Below are 15,272 nucleotides of genomic sequence, written 5' to 3' on the forward strand. Positions count from 1 at the left end.
CGGGGCGATGCGGGGCGGGGGGATGCAGGGCAGTGGGATGCAGTGCGGGGCGATGCGGGGCGGGGCGATGCGGGGCGGGGGGATGCAGGGCAGTGGGATGCGGTGCGGGGCGATGCGCGGCAGGGCGATGCGGGGCGCGGTGGTGCGGGGCTGGGCGATGCGGGGCAGTAAGATGCGGCGCGGTGGTGGGGTGATGGGGTGCGGGGTGATATGGGTCAATGAGATGCGGTGCGGGGCAGCGGGGTGCGGGGCGGTGCGATGCGGTGCTGCTGATGCGGGGCGGTGGGATGCGGGGCGGGACGGAGCGCGGATCCCGGCCCCAGGGACCCGTCCAGCGCCGCTCCTCCGTCCCGGGGGGCTCCGCCGCTGCGCTCGGCCGCGGCCGGTCACGGAGCGTCCCCGGGGCCGGTGCCGCGGGGCGCCGCCGGTGCCCGCCCCGCGTCGGGGGCGGGCGGAGCCGGCCCGTGTGGTTCCGGGTCGGGCGGGAAGATGGCGGCGCCCATGGAGCTGTTCTGCTGGGCCGGGGGCTGGGGGCTGCCCTCGGTGGACCCCGACTGCCTGGCCGTGCTGGTGAGCGGCGGCGGGGCCGGGGCCGGGGCCGGCGCCGGGGCCGGGGCGTCCCCCGGGCCGACCCCCGCTCCCCCCCCGCTCTCTCTTGCAGACCTACGCGCGGTTCACGGGGGCGCCGCTGAAGGTGCACCGGGTCACCAGCCCCTGGAGGAGCCCCTCCGGTAAGGGCCCCCCCGCCCCGGGGACACCGGCACCGCCCGCAGCCGGCACCGCCACCGCCGGTGCCCCCCGCCCCATCGCATCCCCCCCGCTCCATTGGCTCCCTTTCGTCCCATCGCACCCCCCGCCCCATTGCAACCCCTGCCCCATCGCACCCCCCATCCCATTGCATCCCCCGCCCCATAGCACCCTTCCATCCCATCGCACCCCCAGCCCCATTGCATCCCCCTGCCTCCTTGCACCCCCCTGCCCCATTGCACCCCCAGCCCCATTGCACCCCTTGCCCCATGGCACTCTTCCATCTCATTGCACCCCCTGTCCCATCGCACCCCCCATCCCATCACCCCCCCCGCTTCATCACACCCTCAGCCCCATTGCACCCCCTGCCTCCTTGCACCCCCCATCCCGTCACACCCTCAGCCCCATTGCACCCCCCGCCTCCTTGCACCCCCCTGCCCCATTGCACCCCCAGCCCCATTGCACCCTCCCTGCCCCATTGCACCCCCCCCATTCCATCGCAGGCCCCTCACTCTGTCTTACCCGCCCTGTTCTGTTGCCCCCCGGCCCCATCGCACCCCCGCCCCATTGCATGCCCCCTCACCCCATCTCACCCCTGCCCCATCACACCCCCCCTCACCCTGTTGCACCCGCTCCGTCCCAGCACGCTCCCCGTCTCCCGTCACTCCCCGTGTCCCTGTGCCCCCGCCCCACCTTACGCACCCCCCACCCTACCCCCTGCACCTCTCCCTCCCCCTCGCATCCCCTCACCCACATGCGGGGGCCCTTCACGGGCCCCCCCCCCCAGCCCTGGCCCGCGGCAGGGTGGCACCGTGGGCACCGCTGCCTGCAGCCACCCCTCTGCCTGCCCCCAGGCCGCCTGCCTGCGCTGAAGACGCGGGACGAGGGCACCATCTCCAAAACGCAGCAGATCATAACTCACCTCAGGAAACAGGTGGGGGGGATGCCCTGTCCCCCCGGGAAGGAGGGGGCTTGTCCCTCCGTGCTCTGTGGCGGTCGCCCAGGAGGCGCGGGTGGGATTTGCCGCTTCCCCGCCAGATCACGCCCGTTGCGTTTGCTCTGCAGAAGTACAACGCCGACTACGACCTCTCGGCCACGCAAGGGGCGGACACGCTGGCCTTCGTGTCCCTGCTGGAAGAGAAACTGCTGCCCGTGCTGGTGAGTCTCGGGGGGGGACATGGCCTCACTGAGGACTGGATCCGCTTCCCGGAGTGATGCTGGTGGGCTCCGGTTCATGCCCAGATGGACAGCCAGAGAGCGCTGCGGGCAGCAAAATCCCGGCGTCCCGGAGCATCTGTAGCAGGGATTGGGGTGCCGGGGGTCCTGAGGGGCAGCGGTGGGTTGTGCAGCCGGGGCTGGGGGCTGGCCTTGACCCTGATGCTCCCTCGGCCCCTCGCGGTCTCTGGGGCAGCTGGTCCCATGGCACTGGTGTGAGCAGGCACGGGCTCCGCAGCTCCCGCCACGGCAAGAGTCTGTGCTGGCTCCAGCCCCGCCATGGCCTGGGTGTGGATTGTTCTCCGCTGCAGATCCACACCTTCTGGGTGGACGCAAGGAACTACGTGGAACACACGCGGAAGTGGTACGCGGAAACCATTCCTTTCCCCCTCAACTTCTTCCTGCCCAACTGCATGCACAAGCAGCACCTGGAGCGGCTGCAGCTCATGTGGGGAGACGGCTACATGGAGGATGAGGAGAAGCTGGAGAAGGAGGTGAGGGGACGTGGTCTGGGCACGGCGGGTCCTCGGCGGGTGCCCAGAGGGACCCACACGAGGCCAAAATCTTAATTGGGGTCCGGCGTTCCCCCTGGCTGAGCGCCTCCGTCCCACTCCCCTTAGCACTGCGGCCGTGTGTCTGGGTGGGTGACAACCCTCTGATTCCTTCTCCAGCTCTACCGGGATGCTCGGGAATGCCTGACACTCCTGTCCCAGCGCCTCGGCTCCCAGAAGTTTTTTTTCGGAGACTCGTAGGTGGCCGGAGGGGGAAGGTGCTCCGGGGCCTGAGAACCCCCCGCAGCCGGGGAAGCCGCGGCCCGCGCATGTTGCTTTGGGGGTTGGATGGGCTGAGAGGGGACAGGGCTGTCCGTGGCGCCACGGGGTGACGCGGGCAGCAGGAATTGGGCCGCAGGAACTGCCGCCGGCCCCGGCATCTCTTCTCCCACCAGAGGAGCTGCTCGGGGATGGGATGATCCCGCTCCCCCCGTCCTCACCTCAGGGGCTGGGAGCAGCGAGCCCTCCCAAGGAGGAGCCATCCCTTGGGGCGCAGGGGGCTGGGGGTGGCCGACGTGTCCGGGTGCCTTTGGGTGAGGACGGCGGGGGAGGGACTGTGACCCAGTGGCGGGTCTCTGTGCCCCAGGCCGGCCTCCCTCGACGCCTTCGTCTTCAGCCGCCTGGCGCCGCTCCTGAAGGCGAAGCTGCCCAACGGGAAACTGCAGCAGCACCTGAAGTCCCTGCAGAACCTGTGCAACTACTGCACCTCCATCCTCAGCCTCTACTTCCCCTGGGACGGAGGTGAGATGTGTCCCCCCCCTCCGCCTCACCCCCCTCCCCGGGCTCAGAGCGACCCAGCCCCCCTCCACGTCCCCGCTCTGTCCCCGCCAGGTGAACCCCCAGCCAGTGCCCCGCGGGCTGCGGGCGCCGACGGCGGCGAGGCGGAGGAGGACCCCCATAAACGGCGCAACCAGCTCCTGTCCGTGCTGGTGGGGCTGGTGGCCATGCTGGGCTACGCCTTCCTGAGCGGCATCGTCTCCATCCAGCGTGGCGGCGCAGGGCCCGCCGGCCGCCAGCCCCTCGCCCTGGCGGAGGAGGAAGAGGAGGAGGAGGAGTGAGGAAGAGCTGCACGACTGTTCCTCCTCCAGCCCCTGGAACGGACTGTTTTTATGCCGGCAGCCCGGCAGCATCGCTCCCTGCGGGGCTCTGCTCCGCATCCCACCAGGAATTGCAGCCCTCTCGGTGGGGAGCGTGCCTGCTGCGCCAATAAACCTCCCTCTCTCCGCCCGCGCCCTCTCCTTCTCCCAGAAAGCTCAGGGCCCTTCCCAGTTTCCCCAGTTGCACAGCCCGGAGTGCTGCAGCGGGTACCCACGGGCTGCCTCGAGGCCCGTCCTGCTCTGCCCCGGTACCACCCCCTTGTCCCCAGCCTCGGGGCAATCTGGGGACAGGGCGAAGGGGACACTGCGGGTTTTTAGCTTCCTAAAAGCATCTGTGAGCGTCTCGGCAGCATCCCCCATCCTTTCTGCGACAGCTGTGGGGCTGAGCCCCCCAATTCTCCCCTGCCCTGTGGCATATCCCTGCCCTCCGGCTGCGGGGCTGCTCCCCACGCTGCTGCCAGCCGGCGCCATGGCACGGCCGGGGACGGTCCCTGGCCAGCTGCCTGCCGCAGCAGAAACCAGTGGCACGGGAGGCCCAGGCTCCTCGGCAGGACGCGTCCCCAGCCTAGGAGGGACTGGAGGGACACACAGCTCCCCTCGGCAGCGCGAGCAGGGCAGCAAGTAGCCGCGGTGGCGGCCGGAATCCCTCCGGCACCGACAGCTCTGTTTGCATTCCTTGGCGCTGGCCAGCGGTGGGGAGATCCTCGCGGCTGGCACGGCCCACAAGCATGTCGCGCAGTGAGCAGGGGCCGCGTGGGCTGCGCCGGGGTCAGGGGCGGCCACCCAGGCAGCGTGTGCCCCCGCAGCGCCGCGGTGCTCCCTTGGGATGCCCCGCGTGGGGCTCAGCCCCGGGTACAGCCCTGCTGCCGCGGTTCCCTCTGTCCGCTGCCGGTTTACGAGCGCGCGAATGGAAAGGCGGCGTGCGGCCAGGCCGGCTGCCGGGCGGCACACAGCCCTCGCTTGTTCGGCCGCCGGCCGCTGCCACCACCAGCGTCCTGACACGGCCGCTGCCGGCGCCCGAGGGGGGCTGGCCGTGCCCTGTGTCCCCGGGCTGAGCGCCCCAGACAAGCACCCCACGTGCCCCCCACGTGGCTGTGACGGCCGGGGGGGCCCCTGTGTCGTGCCATGGGGCCGGCTGCAGAGCCTTCCACGTACTGGCCCAGTTCGAGGGGCCCCAGCGGGAGGGGGATGACTCAGTGCAGCCCCCACCCCGTGCCCGCTCCCCCATAACGTCACTCGGGAAGTATGTGCCCGACGCTCCCGTTCCCATTAGCTTGGGAGGGGGGGGCCGGGGGGGGCTGATGGCTGCTCCGGCAGCAGAAACCGCAGCAGGCGGCTGCCCGCTCCAGCTGGGAGAAGCCAGAGCTGCTGACGTCAGGGCTCGGCGCTGAACCCCGGCTGCGGGTCCTGGCTGCTGCCGGCCTCGGGCCCCTGCCCTGCCCGGGGGGACGGCACAGCCGGCGGAGGGGAGGGAGATGCCGCCCCTTGGGGTGACGGCCCCCCGCCTCCCGCAGCACGGACCCGGTGCCTGGCTGGGTCCCCCCCGCCAAGGGACACGGGCAGCGGCAGGATGGGACCCCCACGGGGCCCAGCTGGCCCCAGACCTGCCCCCCAGCAGGGTCCTGCCCACGGAGCAGGCAGCACGGGAGGGCAGAGGGAGTGCAGGCGAGGCTGTAGAAAACCCATTTATTTTATGAAAACATCTAGAAAAGAGCAGGCGTCGCAGCCCTGGCATCAAGCGGGGCCCCTGGGGCATCACGGGGCTGCAGGCTCTGCGCCGCAGCCCCCGGCCCGCGCTGGGGCCCGTTCCCAAGCCCTCCAACAGCACCACGCTCCCGGTGCCGGCACCTTCCTCCTCCTCCGGCATGGCCCTAGGCCGGCTGCTTCCACAGGAATGTCTGGATGGAGTCACCGGGGGCCGCGGCCTCAATGAAGCCGACCCGTGGGTCGGAGATGCCGAAGGCCACGTCCTCGGGGGAGCTGCGGGGACGCGAGAGGGGGGTGGAGGTCAGAGGGGGCAGCTGGGCTTTGGCGGGGGGCACAGGGCGGAACCACTCACCGGTTCAGGACCACCAGGACGACGGCGCCGTCGGGGCGCAGGAAAGCGGAGTGCTCTAGGTCACACCGGCGGCACTTCTTGGAGACAGCCAGCCCCACGCGCTGCGAGCCCTCGGGGATGAACTTGCTGCAGGAACAAGCAGGGCCTGAGCCTGGCGCCCGGGATGGCGGCTGGAGCTGGCAGCCCCTTGCCGGCCACCCCCCGGCCCTGTCCCACCTGAAGTGCCCGAGATGGTAGAACATGGGCTGCTTGTAGAAGACGTCCTTGCTGCTGTCCACGATGACGGGGCTGTCCACGTAGTTCTTGCTCCAGTTGGGGCCCCCCTCCAGGTCCAGGGCCAGGTTCCAGTCGGTCCAGCCCGTCACGTAGTTGTTGAGGTTCTGCAACGGGGCGGGTGATGGCGCTGAGCTGTGGGCAGGCCCAGGGGGTGGTGGCCAGCGCGTCCGCGGCCCACGCCGAGCCCTACCGAGAGGATGCTGTGGCTGTACTTGGTCCCGCGGTCCCAGCCGCCCAGCACCACTCTGGGCTCCCAGAAGTAGGAGCCGGTGGAGGCTTCCGTGGAGAGGAGGAAATAGTCTGGGAAGAGGTGATGGGTGATGGAGAGCGTAAGGTCGATCGGCGCCAGGAAATCCAGGTACCAGTGGATGCCGATGCCACTGATGTAGCTGGCGGCCACAGGGTCTTTGAGAACCTGGGAGGAGAAAGGAGTCACCGGTGCCCAGGGCTGGGAGAGCCGCCGTGGGGCTGGGAGAGCCGCCGTGGGGACTCACCACCTGGGCCCAGTAGGGCAGCATCACCCTCTGGTCGTCCAGGATGATGAGCTGGACGTCACGGTGGGAGCTGTTGGCCAGCGCGGGGCCCCAGGTCCCGTGCGATGAAGTCCCGCTGGTGCTCGGGGGAGAAGCCCAGGCACTGGAAGGGGTAGAAGACGATCTCGCCGGCCGTGGGCTCATTCCCCGCTGTCACTGCCCAGAAGGTCAGGTTGTGCTTTGCGTATTCGTCCAGGAACCTGGGCGCAGGGGCAGACGGTGAATGGCCCCGTGGCGGCAGCGCCGGCCTCAGCCCCAGGCATGGCGACCCTGGTGCCCATCACGCTCTTGCGGACCCTCACCGGATGAAGTACTTGGCCCAGGCCTGGTGGTACTTGTCCCCAGGGGTGCCCTTCAGGGTTCCCCTCCCTGTCATCGCACCGTTCGTCTTCATCCAGACCGGGGAGGTCCAGGGGCTGGCATAGAGCGACAGCGGCCCGCTTGGCCACTGCCTGGGCTGCTTGAAGGATGGGGATCTGGGGAGAACCGGGATGGCAGTAAGCTCTCCGGGTCTGCCCTGGCGCCGGCACCACAGGTGTCAGGATGAGTCCTCTCCCTCCCCATCAGCGGGAAGGTGCTCCCCTGCCCCAGCCCAGCCCAGTACAGCGCGTCCCGTCCCGTCCCACGCAGGCTGCAGCCTTGGGCTCGCCCCGTGGGACTCACCTTCATCCGCGTGTCCTCCTCGGTCAGGTGGAAGTGCTTCAGCTCAAAGTCGCCCTCCGCGTCAGCATAGGTGTACAGGCGGACGGAGAAGTCAGTGCTGGCCATGGGGACGCGCACGAGGTTGTACTCGATGCCTGGGGACAGGGCGGGCAGTGATGGGCACGGCGGGGGTGCTTTCAGGGGGTGCAGCCCCCTGGCTTCCAGGAGCCTCACAGCCCCTCGGCACGAGCCTCAGCGGCCAGACCCCGAGCAGCAGAGGCTGGAGAGACCAGCCCTGCCACCCAGCAGCGTCGCCCTGCCCCAGGCTCACCTTCCTCGGAGAAATAGGAGCGAAGCAGGTGGTTCTGGGCATCCTTGGACAGGGACTGGATGTTGATGGCAGCTGAGTCTGTGACAGAGCCGCCAAAGCCCTTCACCTTCTGGTACCGCTGTGCCGTGTCCAAGGTGAGATGGAAATCTGCGGGGGACAAACATCATCACAGCCGCCGCGCAGGGACAGGCTGTTCCTTGGTGTGCAGGCAGGCGGCCGGCCGCGGCGGGTACCTGGGGTCTCGGCATTGTGCTGGAAGGTCCCCTCGCTGCGCTCCAGCCGCTTGCCGGCCTTGCTGCTCTCGTACTTGACGTAGGTGCCCGGGGCCGGCAGGACCACGGGGTCCAGCGTGTCGCAGTACGTGGCGCTGCAGGCGCATACCAGCGAGCCGTGACCAAAGTCCTTGGCATCGCAGGGACGGCCGCCTGTGGCAGGAGGAAAGACCGGGCAGGCACAGAGCACCGCAGCAGGAGCCCAGCTCACCCCTTCGACCCACCACGGACACCGAACCCTTGGCTACGCCTCCTCGGCAGCCCTCTGCCCGGGGACGCGGCGACAGCACTTACCTGCTGCCCACGACGCTGCCTGCGCCAGCAGGAGCCAGCCCAGGACGCCGGCGCACCCAGGTCCCATGGCACCTCTGCTGCAGTGCGGCTCGGACGGAGGCTGACGGCAAGGAGCAGGGCTGGGAGCGGGGTGGTGGGTGTCAGCAGCCAGCTCCTCTCGCCCTGTCCCAGACCCGCATGGGGACAGGGACAGCATGGGGGCGGGCACAGCCCCACACCCCCCCGCCTGGCAGGCTCGGGGAGCACCAGCACCCCCAGCCAGGGCTGGGCCCCATCGTCCTGCCCGCTCCCCACATCCCCGGCCCAGCACTCGCCTTCCCTCCTGCCCTGTCGGGTGCCCACGGATGGCTCCGGCCACGTCGTGGCCAGGGGTGCAGCCCCCCAGGCGTGTGCCACCCCGCGCCCACCTGCCTGGCGTTCCCAGCCGCCCACGCCGGCTGTACCCGGCAGCTCCATTCACTCCCATCGCCTCCCTCCCACTCCTTCTCCCTTCTCGCTCACCCCACAGCCGTGCCATGCCATGCCGTGCCATGCCACGCCGTGTCACTCCACACTTGCCCTGTGCCTCCGGAGCCGTGGCTGGGAGCAAACAGCTCCACGTTCCCGACCCCGTGAGTGCAGCAGCAGGGGCTTGCCCAGCCGGAGGGGTTTGGGGCTCAAGGCCCTGGCACAGAGGGGTCCTGCATTTCCCTGCTCTCTGTGGGTGTCCCCACCGTGCGCCATCCTTCCCGTGACGCCGGGCAAAGAGCTTCTCCACGAGGGCGCAGGAGGAGCCACCTCCGCACCTCGGGACCCCGGTGCCAGGCTGCTGCCCCCGGGCAGGGAGAGGTGAGGGTGGGACATGGCACCAGCTCGCTGCTCCCTGAGACCATGGGGACCAGGGCCAGGCGGGGTGTCCTGCACCCATCGCCTCCCGCTCCCTGACCAGGGGCGATGCCCAGCGCCACGGGCATGACCTCAGCGCCGTCCTGCTGTCCAGGGCCAGCCCATCCCCTCTGGCTGATGAAGCCACTCTGGACCCAGGGTACTCACCTGCTGCCACAAACCCCTCTCGCTGCGTCTCAGCAGGGCGGCGGGACCTGCGTTCTGGCTGTGCGCGGTAGGAGGTGACGGCGTCTGGCGGAGCAGGAAAGGTGAGTCCGGGGAGAGGACAGACAGCTCATGGGACTCCTTGTGCATTTGAAGAGGAGCCCGGGGATGATTTTGCAACCCGGCTCCGATGAGCGCTTTCAACACTCACCGCAGCATTTGCAAAGCTCTCCTGAAACCCGTCCCAGTGGCCAGAGGGAAGCTTGGGGGGGCGGGATGCCCGCCAGCCCCCCAGCTGCCTCCATTACCCCAGATGGGACACCCCCCTGCAGCCACCTGCACCCAGCGCAGCGCTCCCCTTTCGAAGAGCCTCACGAAAGTAGCCTCGTCCCCCTCCATGTCCCCGGGCAGGGGTAAGGGTGGCCAGGGTACCCCATCTCTGCTGAGGTCCTGCGGTCGCTCGGCCTCGAGTCCCAGCTGTCGGGGGCTCGGCTTTGCCGTGGGCACGGGCAAGAGCCTGTCGGCCGTCAGTGCCGCAGCCGCCCACCCCTGTCCCGCTCGTGGCCGCCCCAGCAGCGTTCCTGGTGCGGGCAGAGGCGCTGCCAGGGCCGCGGGCAGTCAGCCACGGCCGGGACGGCTGCACCCCGCTCCTCACCGCCCGGAGGAGAGGGCGATGGGCACAGCGGGGGGCTGGGGGGGTGCTGCCTGCCGGGACCCCGCTCGCCCCTGCCGTGGGGCTGTGCTCCCCCACGCCCCAGCCCCACGCCCGCAGCGGGGCTGGGTGGAGCAGGCTGCAGGAGTTTATCATCTGCAAAACAAGTCTGGGCTCGGCGCCTTCTAATTTGGGATCCTTCCTAATTGCAGGCACCTGCCCATCAGGAGAAACAGGAGCGGGGGGGCGGGGGGGCAGAGCCATGGGAGAGGCGGCATCTGCCTGGCCTGGCCCTGCTGTCCCCCCGCCTGCGACAGCGTGCGGGTGGCCAGGGAGGCAGCCCCTCGCCCAGGGACCGCTCATCCTGCCGCAGCCAGAGCAAAGTCACCCCCCACCCCCCCCCCCAACACAGGCTGCATCCAGTGGGGACCAGGGGGGCGATTCCTCCAGCCTCCCCCCAGCCCCTCACACCCGCTGTTGCGGTTGTTGCATCCCTCGGTTTCCCCGGCAGCTATTCGGCGCTGGGGGAAGGTACGAGCCCTGCGGCAGATGGGTTTCCAGATGGCGGGGGAGCGCGGAGCCCTGGAGGGGCTGCACCGAAGCATTTCCCCACACGGGCGTCCCCGAGCGCTGCTGAACATCTGGGGGTGCGGGGGCTGCGGATGCGCCTTCCCGGCCTGGCAGAGCTTTGCCGTACCTTGGTCCAGCAAAGGGACTAAGTTTGGGCCGGTGCCACCCAGGACTGTCGCTGACAGCGCAGGCCGGGCAGATGTGCTCCACGAACAGGGCTCAGACGGAGCCTGGTGCCTCCTTCTTGCCGCGCTCCAAGAAAACAGCTGTTAAAACTCTTTTTTTTTTTCCTCCCTCCTTTTTCCCCCAATGTCAGCAACTCTGCAGCTCACACACCAGGGGAGTTTGCCAAGGAGCACTCTGGCTTTCTCGTTCCAGGACTTCAAAGATGCTGGTAACGTTCCCAAAGGCTGGAGCAAGCAAATACTGTAACCGGTATTTAAAGAGAGCAAACAGGACGGTCAGGTAATTGTGGGCTGGCAGCTCGACGTCGGCCACGGCCAGAATAGAGGGGAGTCTGTCCCGAGGCCACACCGGCCGAGCGTGGCTGGATGCGGCCAGAGGCGTGAGCTCGGGAAGAGACGGCACCGACCTAATTTGTCTGCGAGTTTTGGTGGCCGGGGACACTGACACAATTTACTCAGCCTTTTCTACAGCGTCCACCCTGGTGCAATGGGACATTTGGATTAAAATAAAACATAAAAAAAAAAAAAAAAAAAAAAAAAGTAGGCTGGGGAAAACCGACGGCGCATATGAAACGAATCAAGAGCTGGCAAGCGGCTGAGCCTCCAGCTGCAGCGATAAAGGCGGCAGCCACACGCGGGCCACGGGGACGGAGCCCTCCGGGGCACCCCTTGCCCTTTGCCGCCACTCCGAGGAAAACCGAGCAATTTCCGAGAGCGCAGAGGAAACACTGACGGGGACGGCGCATACCGGAGGGAGCGCGTCACGGCTTTACTTGGCGCCCGAGACACACGCGAAGGTTTTAAGGGAGCCACGTGTGGAAGCGTGGTCCAGGAGACGGCGCAGCAGGAGCTTCCAGGGGGCTGGGGGAGGCCTGGGGGAGGGCTGAGAAGCGCCGGCAGCAGTCCTGGGGGCACCCCAGACCCTTCTGCGGGGACAGGACCTAGCAGTGGGTCACTGCCCGCTTCCACCGCCGAAGGATGCTGGAAAGGGCAGGAAAGGGCAGGGGACCCCCCAGAGACCCCCGGCCACGCGGTGCCGTCCCTCGCCCTGCCCTGGCTGTCACTTCCCGCGCCACAGGTAGGTCTGGATGGAGTTGGCAGGAGCCACCGTCTCGATGAAACCAACAGCGGGGTCCTGGATCCCGAACGGCACATCCCAGCCGAACCTGCGGTGGGGCAAGAGGGGCTGAGCGGGGTCGGCGGAGCTGGGGCCGAGCGTCCCCCCCAAGCCGGGCTGCCCCACTCACCTGTTGAGGACCACCAGGACGAGGGCCCCATCGGGGCGCAGGACGGCCACGTGCTCCAGCTGACAGATGAGGCAGCGGCGGCTGCTGTGCAGCCCCACGCGCTGGGAGCCCTCGGGGATGAACTTGCTGCGGGGAGAGGAGCAGGAGAGGGATCGCGCCCCCGGCCTCGGGCTGGCAGCAGCGCCCGCCCCTCCCCGGCCCCGTCCCACCTGAAGTGCCCCATGTGGTAGAACATGGGCTGCTTGTAGAAGACGTCCTTGCTGCTGTCCACGATGACGGGGCTGTCCACGAAGTTCTTGACCCAGTTGGGGCCCCCCTCCAGGTCCAAGGCCAGGTTCCAGTCGGTCCAGCCAGCCACAAAGTGGTTCAGGACCTGGGCAGGTGGGGAAGGGGCTGAGTGGGGCTGAGCCGGGTCCCCAGCCCCGGGCGGGCAGTGCCGGGGGCAGGGGGGGCCGTACCGTCAGGATGCTGTGGCTGTAGCTTTGTCCTCGCTCCCAGCAGCCCAGGGACACGGAGAAGCGGAGGGTGAGGAAGCCACTGCAGGCCTCCGTGTAGAGGAGAAAGTGGTCAGGGAAGAGCTTGTGGGTGGCCTCCAGGCTGCAGCTGGCCGGGACGATGCTGTCCAGGTACCAGTGAACCCCCACGCCGGCAACGTAGCGGGCAGCGGTGGCATTGCCCAGGACCTGGGGGAGCGGAGGAGACACCTCACACCAGGGCCACCAGCACCGTGAGCCCCATGGGGATGGACACATGGACACACACCCCCCCCACACCCCGTGCCAGCGGCGTCCCCTAGGGCCACCTGCCTGCCCTCTTGTCCCCTCCTGCGGGCACACAGGCTCCCGCACCTGCAGCCCCCAAGCGGGAAACCCCGATGTGGGTCCAGCACCCCACAGGGTACAGGGCAATGGGTGGGTGGGGGCAGACGTGCCCCTCGGTGGGCTCCTTGCCCCCCGCTGCTCCCTGAGCACCACCGTCCCCAGGTGCTGCCGGTTCGAGGCGAGGGAGGGACGTGCCTCGCTCCAGGCAGGGGCAGGAGCACGTTTTATTTTCTTTCCTTTTTGGTTTAAGGTAATTCCCGCAAACAGCTCTTCAGCATTGCAAAGGGAGAAGCCGAATCAGCTGAAAACTCTGCCTGGAGAAGGAGCCGGGGTGCCGGCAGCGCCTCTGGCGCCCCGTGCCGCAGGGCTCCGGGGTGCGGATGCCACCTCCTGTCCCTGATTCACCCAGGCACACACGGAGGCGGCTGCTACCGAATTAGCCGACGCCGGCTCCCTCTCCGGCAGACCCAGTTTGCCTCCTGCTCTGCCTAGGGCTGGGAGGGGCTGCCGGCTTCAATTTTCAGCGAAAACCCAACGCTTTGGCAGGACACAGAGCAGAGGGCGCGGGAGGAGCCAGGCAGGGCGAGGGGCTTTGCTCTTCACCGCTTTGGCCCAGTGCGGGAGGTGGATGCGCTGGTCGTCCAGGATGATGAGGCGGGTGCGGTGGGGGCTGCGGGCCAGCGCGGGGCCCAAGTCACGGATGACAAAGTCCCGCTGCTGCGCGGGGGTGAAGGCAATAGTGGGGAACTGGGGGGGCGTGAGAAGGGCGGCGAGGGGCTCGTTCTGCGCTGTCACCGCCCAGAAGGTCACGTTGTGTTTGGCGTATTCATCCAGGAACCTGGGGCAGGGAAGAGGGTGCAGCATCAGCGTCGCCTGCCCACCCTCTGCCCACCCTCCCCCATGCCCAGGCACCCCCCCCCCCCCCCCCCCAGTCCTCGAGCATCCTGGCCCTGGGGCACGGTACTTGATGAAGTAGTTGGCCCAGGTCTTGTGGTACTTGTCCCCCGCCTGCCCCTTCAGCGTCCCCTTCCCGCGGACGTCCCCGTTGCTCTTCATCCAGGCCGGGGAGGTCCAGGGGCTGGCGTACAGTGACAGCGTCCGCTTGCTCATGGCCGAGGCTCGGTGCAGGAGGGGGATCTGCAGGAGGGGGAGGAGGAACCAGCTCAGCTCCAGCTGCAGCCCCCCAAAATGGCCCGGCTCAGCGCAGGAGGAAGGGGAGCACTCAGATGGCCTCTGTGGGGAACGGCAGCCTGCGAGCACCACCCCATGGCACGGTGCCCCTGCTCCGTACCCTGCCAGTGCCAGCTGGGATGCGCCGGGACGTGCCCCGGAGGAGGTGCCAGCTCCCATGGGCTGTCCCCACGCACCCTGCCACCCTGCCAGGGGCTCGGCAGCACCCAGGCGTAGGGGTCCCGGCACACGCAGGAGCTGCAGTGGGAGAGCGGACGCAGCGCCCTGGGCAGCAGCTTCAGCCTCCCACCTTCAACTTCACGTCCTCCTCTGCCAGCCTGAAGTGCTTCAGCTCGTAGTCGTGGGGGACGTCGTCGTAGCTGTAGGGGCGCACGGAGAAGTCGCTGCAAGCCATGGGGAGGCGGACAAGGTTGTACTCGATCCCTGCAGCGCGGGAAAAGCATGGGTCAAGCACCAGAGCAAGTGCCCAAGGTGATGAGTGTCCCTGCAGCGGGGACGGGCGCAGCCACCTCCGGGGACCCTGCGAGCAGCCCCGCACTGCTCCACCGCTCACCGCTCTCGGAGAAGTAGGAGCGCAGCAGGTTGTCCTGGGCAGGCTGCGACAGCCCCAAGATGTTGATGGCAGCAGCATCGGAGAGGGACCCGCCGAAGCCCTTCACGTGCTGGTAGAGCGCAGAGACGTTGAGCGTCAGCAGCAGCCCTGGAGGGAGACCCCGGTTCAGGTTGTGGTGCCCAAGGGTCCCGTGATGGCACCCACCGCCCCCCGGCCGCAGCGGGTACCTGGGGCGTGCAGGCTGCGCTGGAAGCTCCCCTCGCTGCGCTCCAGCCGCTTGCCAGCCTTGCTGCTCTCGTACTTGACGTAGGTGCCCGGGGTCGGCAGGACAACGGGGTCCAGCGTGTCGCAGTACGTGGCGTTGCAGACGCACACCATGGCGTCACGGCCAAAATACTTGGGGCTACAGGGCCGGGCGCCTGGGGGGCAGGGGCAGGCTGGGGGCAGCTGCCGGCTCGGGGACGCGTCCCCACCAGAGCCCTCCTGCCCGCCCCGGGGTGCTGCCTCTGCCCCCGCGCTCCGCACCCCGTCCCCTCCCCGGCCACCCCAGCTCCTGCACTGCCCCCAGGCTCCTGACCCTGTCCCAGGGCACCCCAGTGCCTAACCCTGCTGTCCCACTGCCACCCCCGCCATGTCCCCGCGCTCACCTGCAGCCCAGGGCACCGCCTGCAGCAGCAGCAGCAGCCAGCCCAGGACACCGACAGCACCCATGGCCCCAGCTCCGCAGGTCCTGTGAGGGGGGGGACACCCTCAGCCACGGCAGATGCGGGCACAGGAGGGGGTGGCAGGACAGGCTGCGCTCCCCGCCTGGATCAGCGCCGTCTCCTCTGTCCCAGCTCCTGCTTTGGCTGCCAGGGGGCTCCCGCCACGCACCCCATGCTCCCACCCCAGCAGAGACCCTCTCCTGGCAAGGTGGGTCCATCCCTGCCAGGAACCCGCAGCCCACCCGCCTCCGCCCCGGCTGCTCCCTGACCTGCGCTGCCGCCAGCCTTCCTCCTCCTCCTCAG

The 15,272-nt window shown here is 68.9% G+C and overlaps 3 protein-coding genes across 3 annotated transcripts; 1 reads left to right on the forward strand and 2 right to left on the reverse strand.

The window, feature by feature from the left end:
- Nucleotides 1-452: 452 nt before the first annotated feature.
- Nucleotides 453-3,771, forward strand: MTX1 (metaxin 1). The gene is made up of 8 exons (XM_054182433.1): nt 453-570; nt 662-731; nt 1,602-1,681; nt 1,813-1,905; nt 2,274-2,456; nt 2,634-2,710; nt 3,100-3,254; nt 3,345-3,771. Exons 1-8 carry the CDS (start codon nt 490-492, stop codon nt 3,569-3,571), a joined length of 966 nt encoding a protein of 321 aa, XP_054038408.1. The 5' UTR covers nt 453-489; the 3' UTR covers nt 3,572-3,771.
- Nucleotides 3,772-5,407: 1,636 nt separating this feature from the next.
- Nucleotides 5,408-9,097, reverse strand: LOC128900854 (lysosomal acid glucosylceramidase-like). The gene is given in 13 exon segments (XM_054182435.1): nt 5,408-5,590; nt 5,670-5,795; nt 5,886-6,049; nt 6,136-6,360; nt 6,440-6,529; nt 6,531-6,678; nt 6,781-6,914; nt 6,916-6,954; nt 7,142-7,275; nt 7,452-7,598; nt 7,685-7,876; nt 8,018-8,136; nt 9,050-9,097. Coding segments are annotated over 12 exon segments (1,575 nt in total). The 5' UTR covers nt 8,085-8,136; nt 9,050-9,097; the 3' UTR covers nt 5,408-5,481.
- A 2,245-nt stretch (nt 9,098-11,342) lies between these two features.
- On the reverse strand, nt 11,343-14,684 carry LOC128900853 (lysosomal acid glucosylceramidase-like). The gene is made up of 8 exons (XM_054182434.1): nt 14,493-14,684; nt 14,002-14,135; nt 13,486-13,658; nt 13,125-13,359; nt 12,159-12,383; nt 11,910-12,073; nt 11,701-11,826; nt 11,343-11,619 (listed from the first exon to the last, which is right to left on the reverse strand). The coding sequence occupies exons 1-8, from the start codon at nt 14,641-14,643 to the stop codon at nt 11,514-11,516; spliced, it is 1,314 nt and encodes a 437-aa protein (XP_054038409.1). The 5' UTR covers nt 14,644-14,684; the 3' UTR covers nt 11,343-11,513.
- Between the last annotated feature and the right edge of the window lie 588 nt (nt 14,685-15,272).

The sequence above is a fragment of the Rissa tridactyla genome, chromosome 23 (assembly GCF_028500815.1).
Source record: "Rissa tridactyla isolate bRisTri1 chromosome 23, bRisTri1.patW.cur.20221130, whole genome shotgun sequence".
NCBI lineage: Eukaryota > Metazoa > Chordata > Aves > Charadriiformes > Laridae > Rissa > Rissa tridactyla.

What these genes read in the sequence shown, in the direction of transcription:
- MTX1 (XM_054182433.1), top strand. Translation starts at nt 490, where the DNA reads ATGGCGGCGCCCATGGAGCTGTTCTGCTGGGCCGGGGGCTGGGGGCTG. An exon ending in CCGACTGCCTGGCCGTGCTG is followed by an intron (nt 571 to 661) that starts GTGAGCGGCGGC and finishes TCTCTCTTGCAG; the next exon opens with ACCTACGCGCGGTTCACGGG. An exon ending in AAGTTTTTTTTCGGAGACTC is followed by an intron (nt 2,711 to 3,099) that starts GTAGGTGGCCGG and finishes TCTGTGCCCCAG; the next exon opens with GCCGGCCTCCCTCGACGCCT.
- LOC128900853 (XM_054182434.1), bottom strand. Translation starts at nt 14,643, where the DNA reads ATGGTGTGCGTCTGCAACGCCACGTACTGCGACACGCTGGACCCCGTT. An exon ending in TGGGCCAACTACTTCATCAA is followed by an intron (nt 13,360 to 13,485) that starts GTACCGTGCCCC and finishes TCCCTGCCCCAG; the next exon opens with GTTCCTGGATGAATACGCCA. An exon ending in TCCCGCACTGGGCCAAAGCG is followed by an intron (nt 12,384 to 13,124) that starts GTGAAGAGCAAA and finishes CCGCTCCCCCAG; the next exon opens with GTCCTGGGCAATGCCACCGC.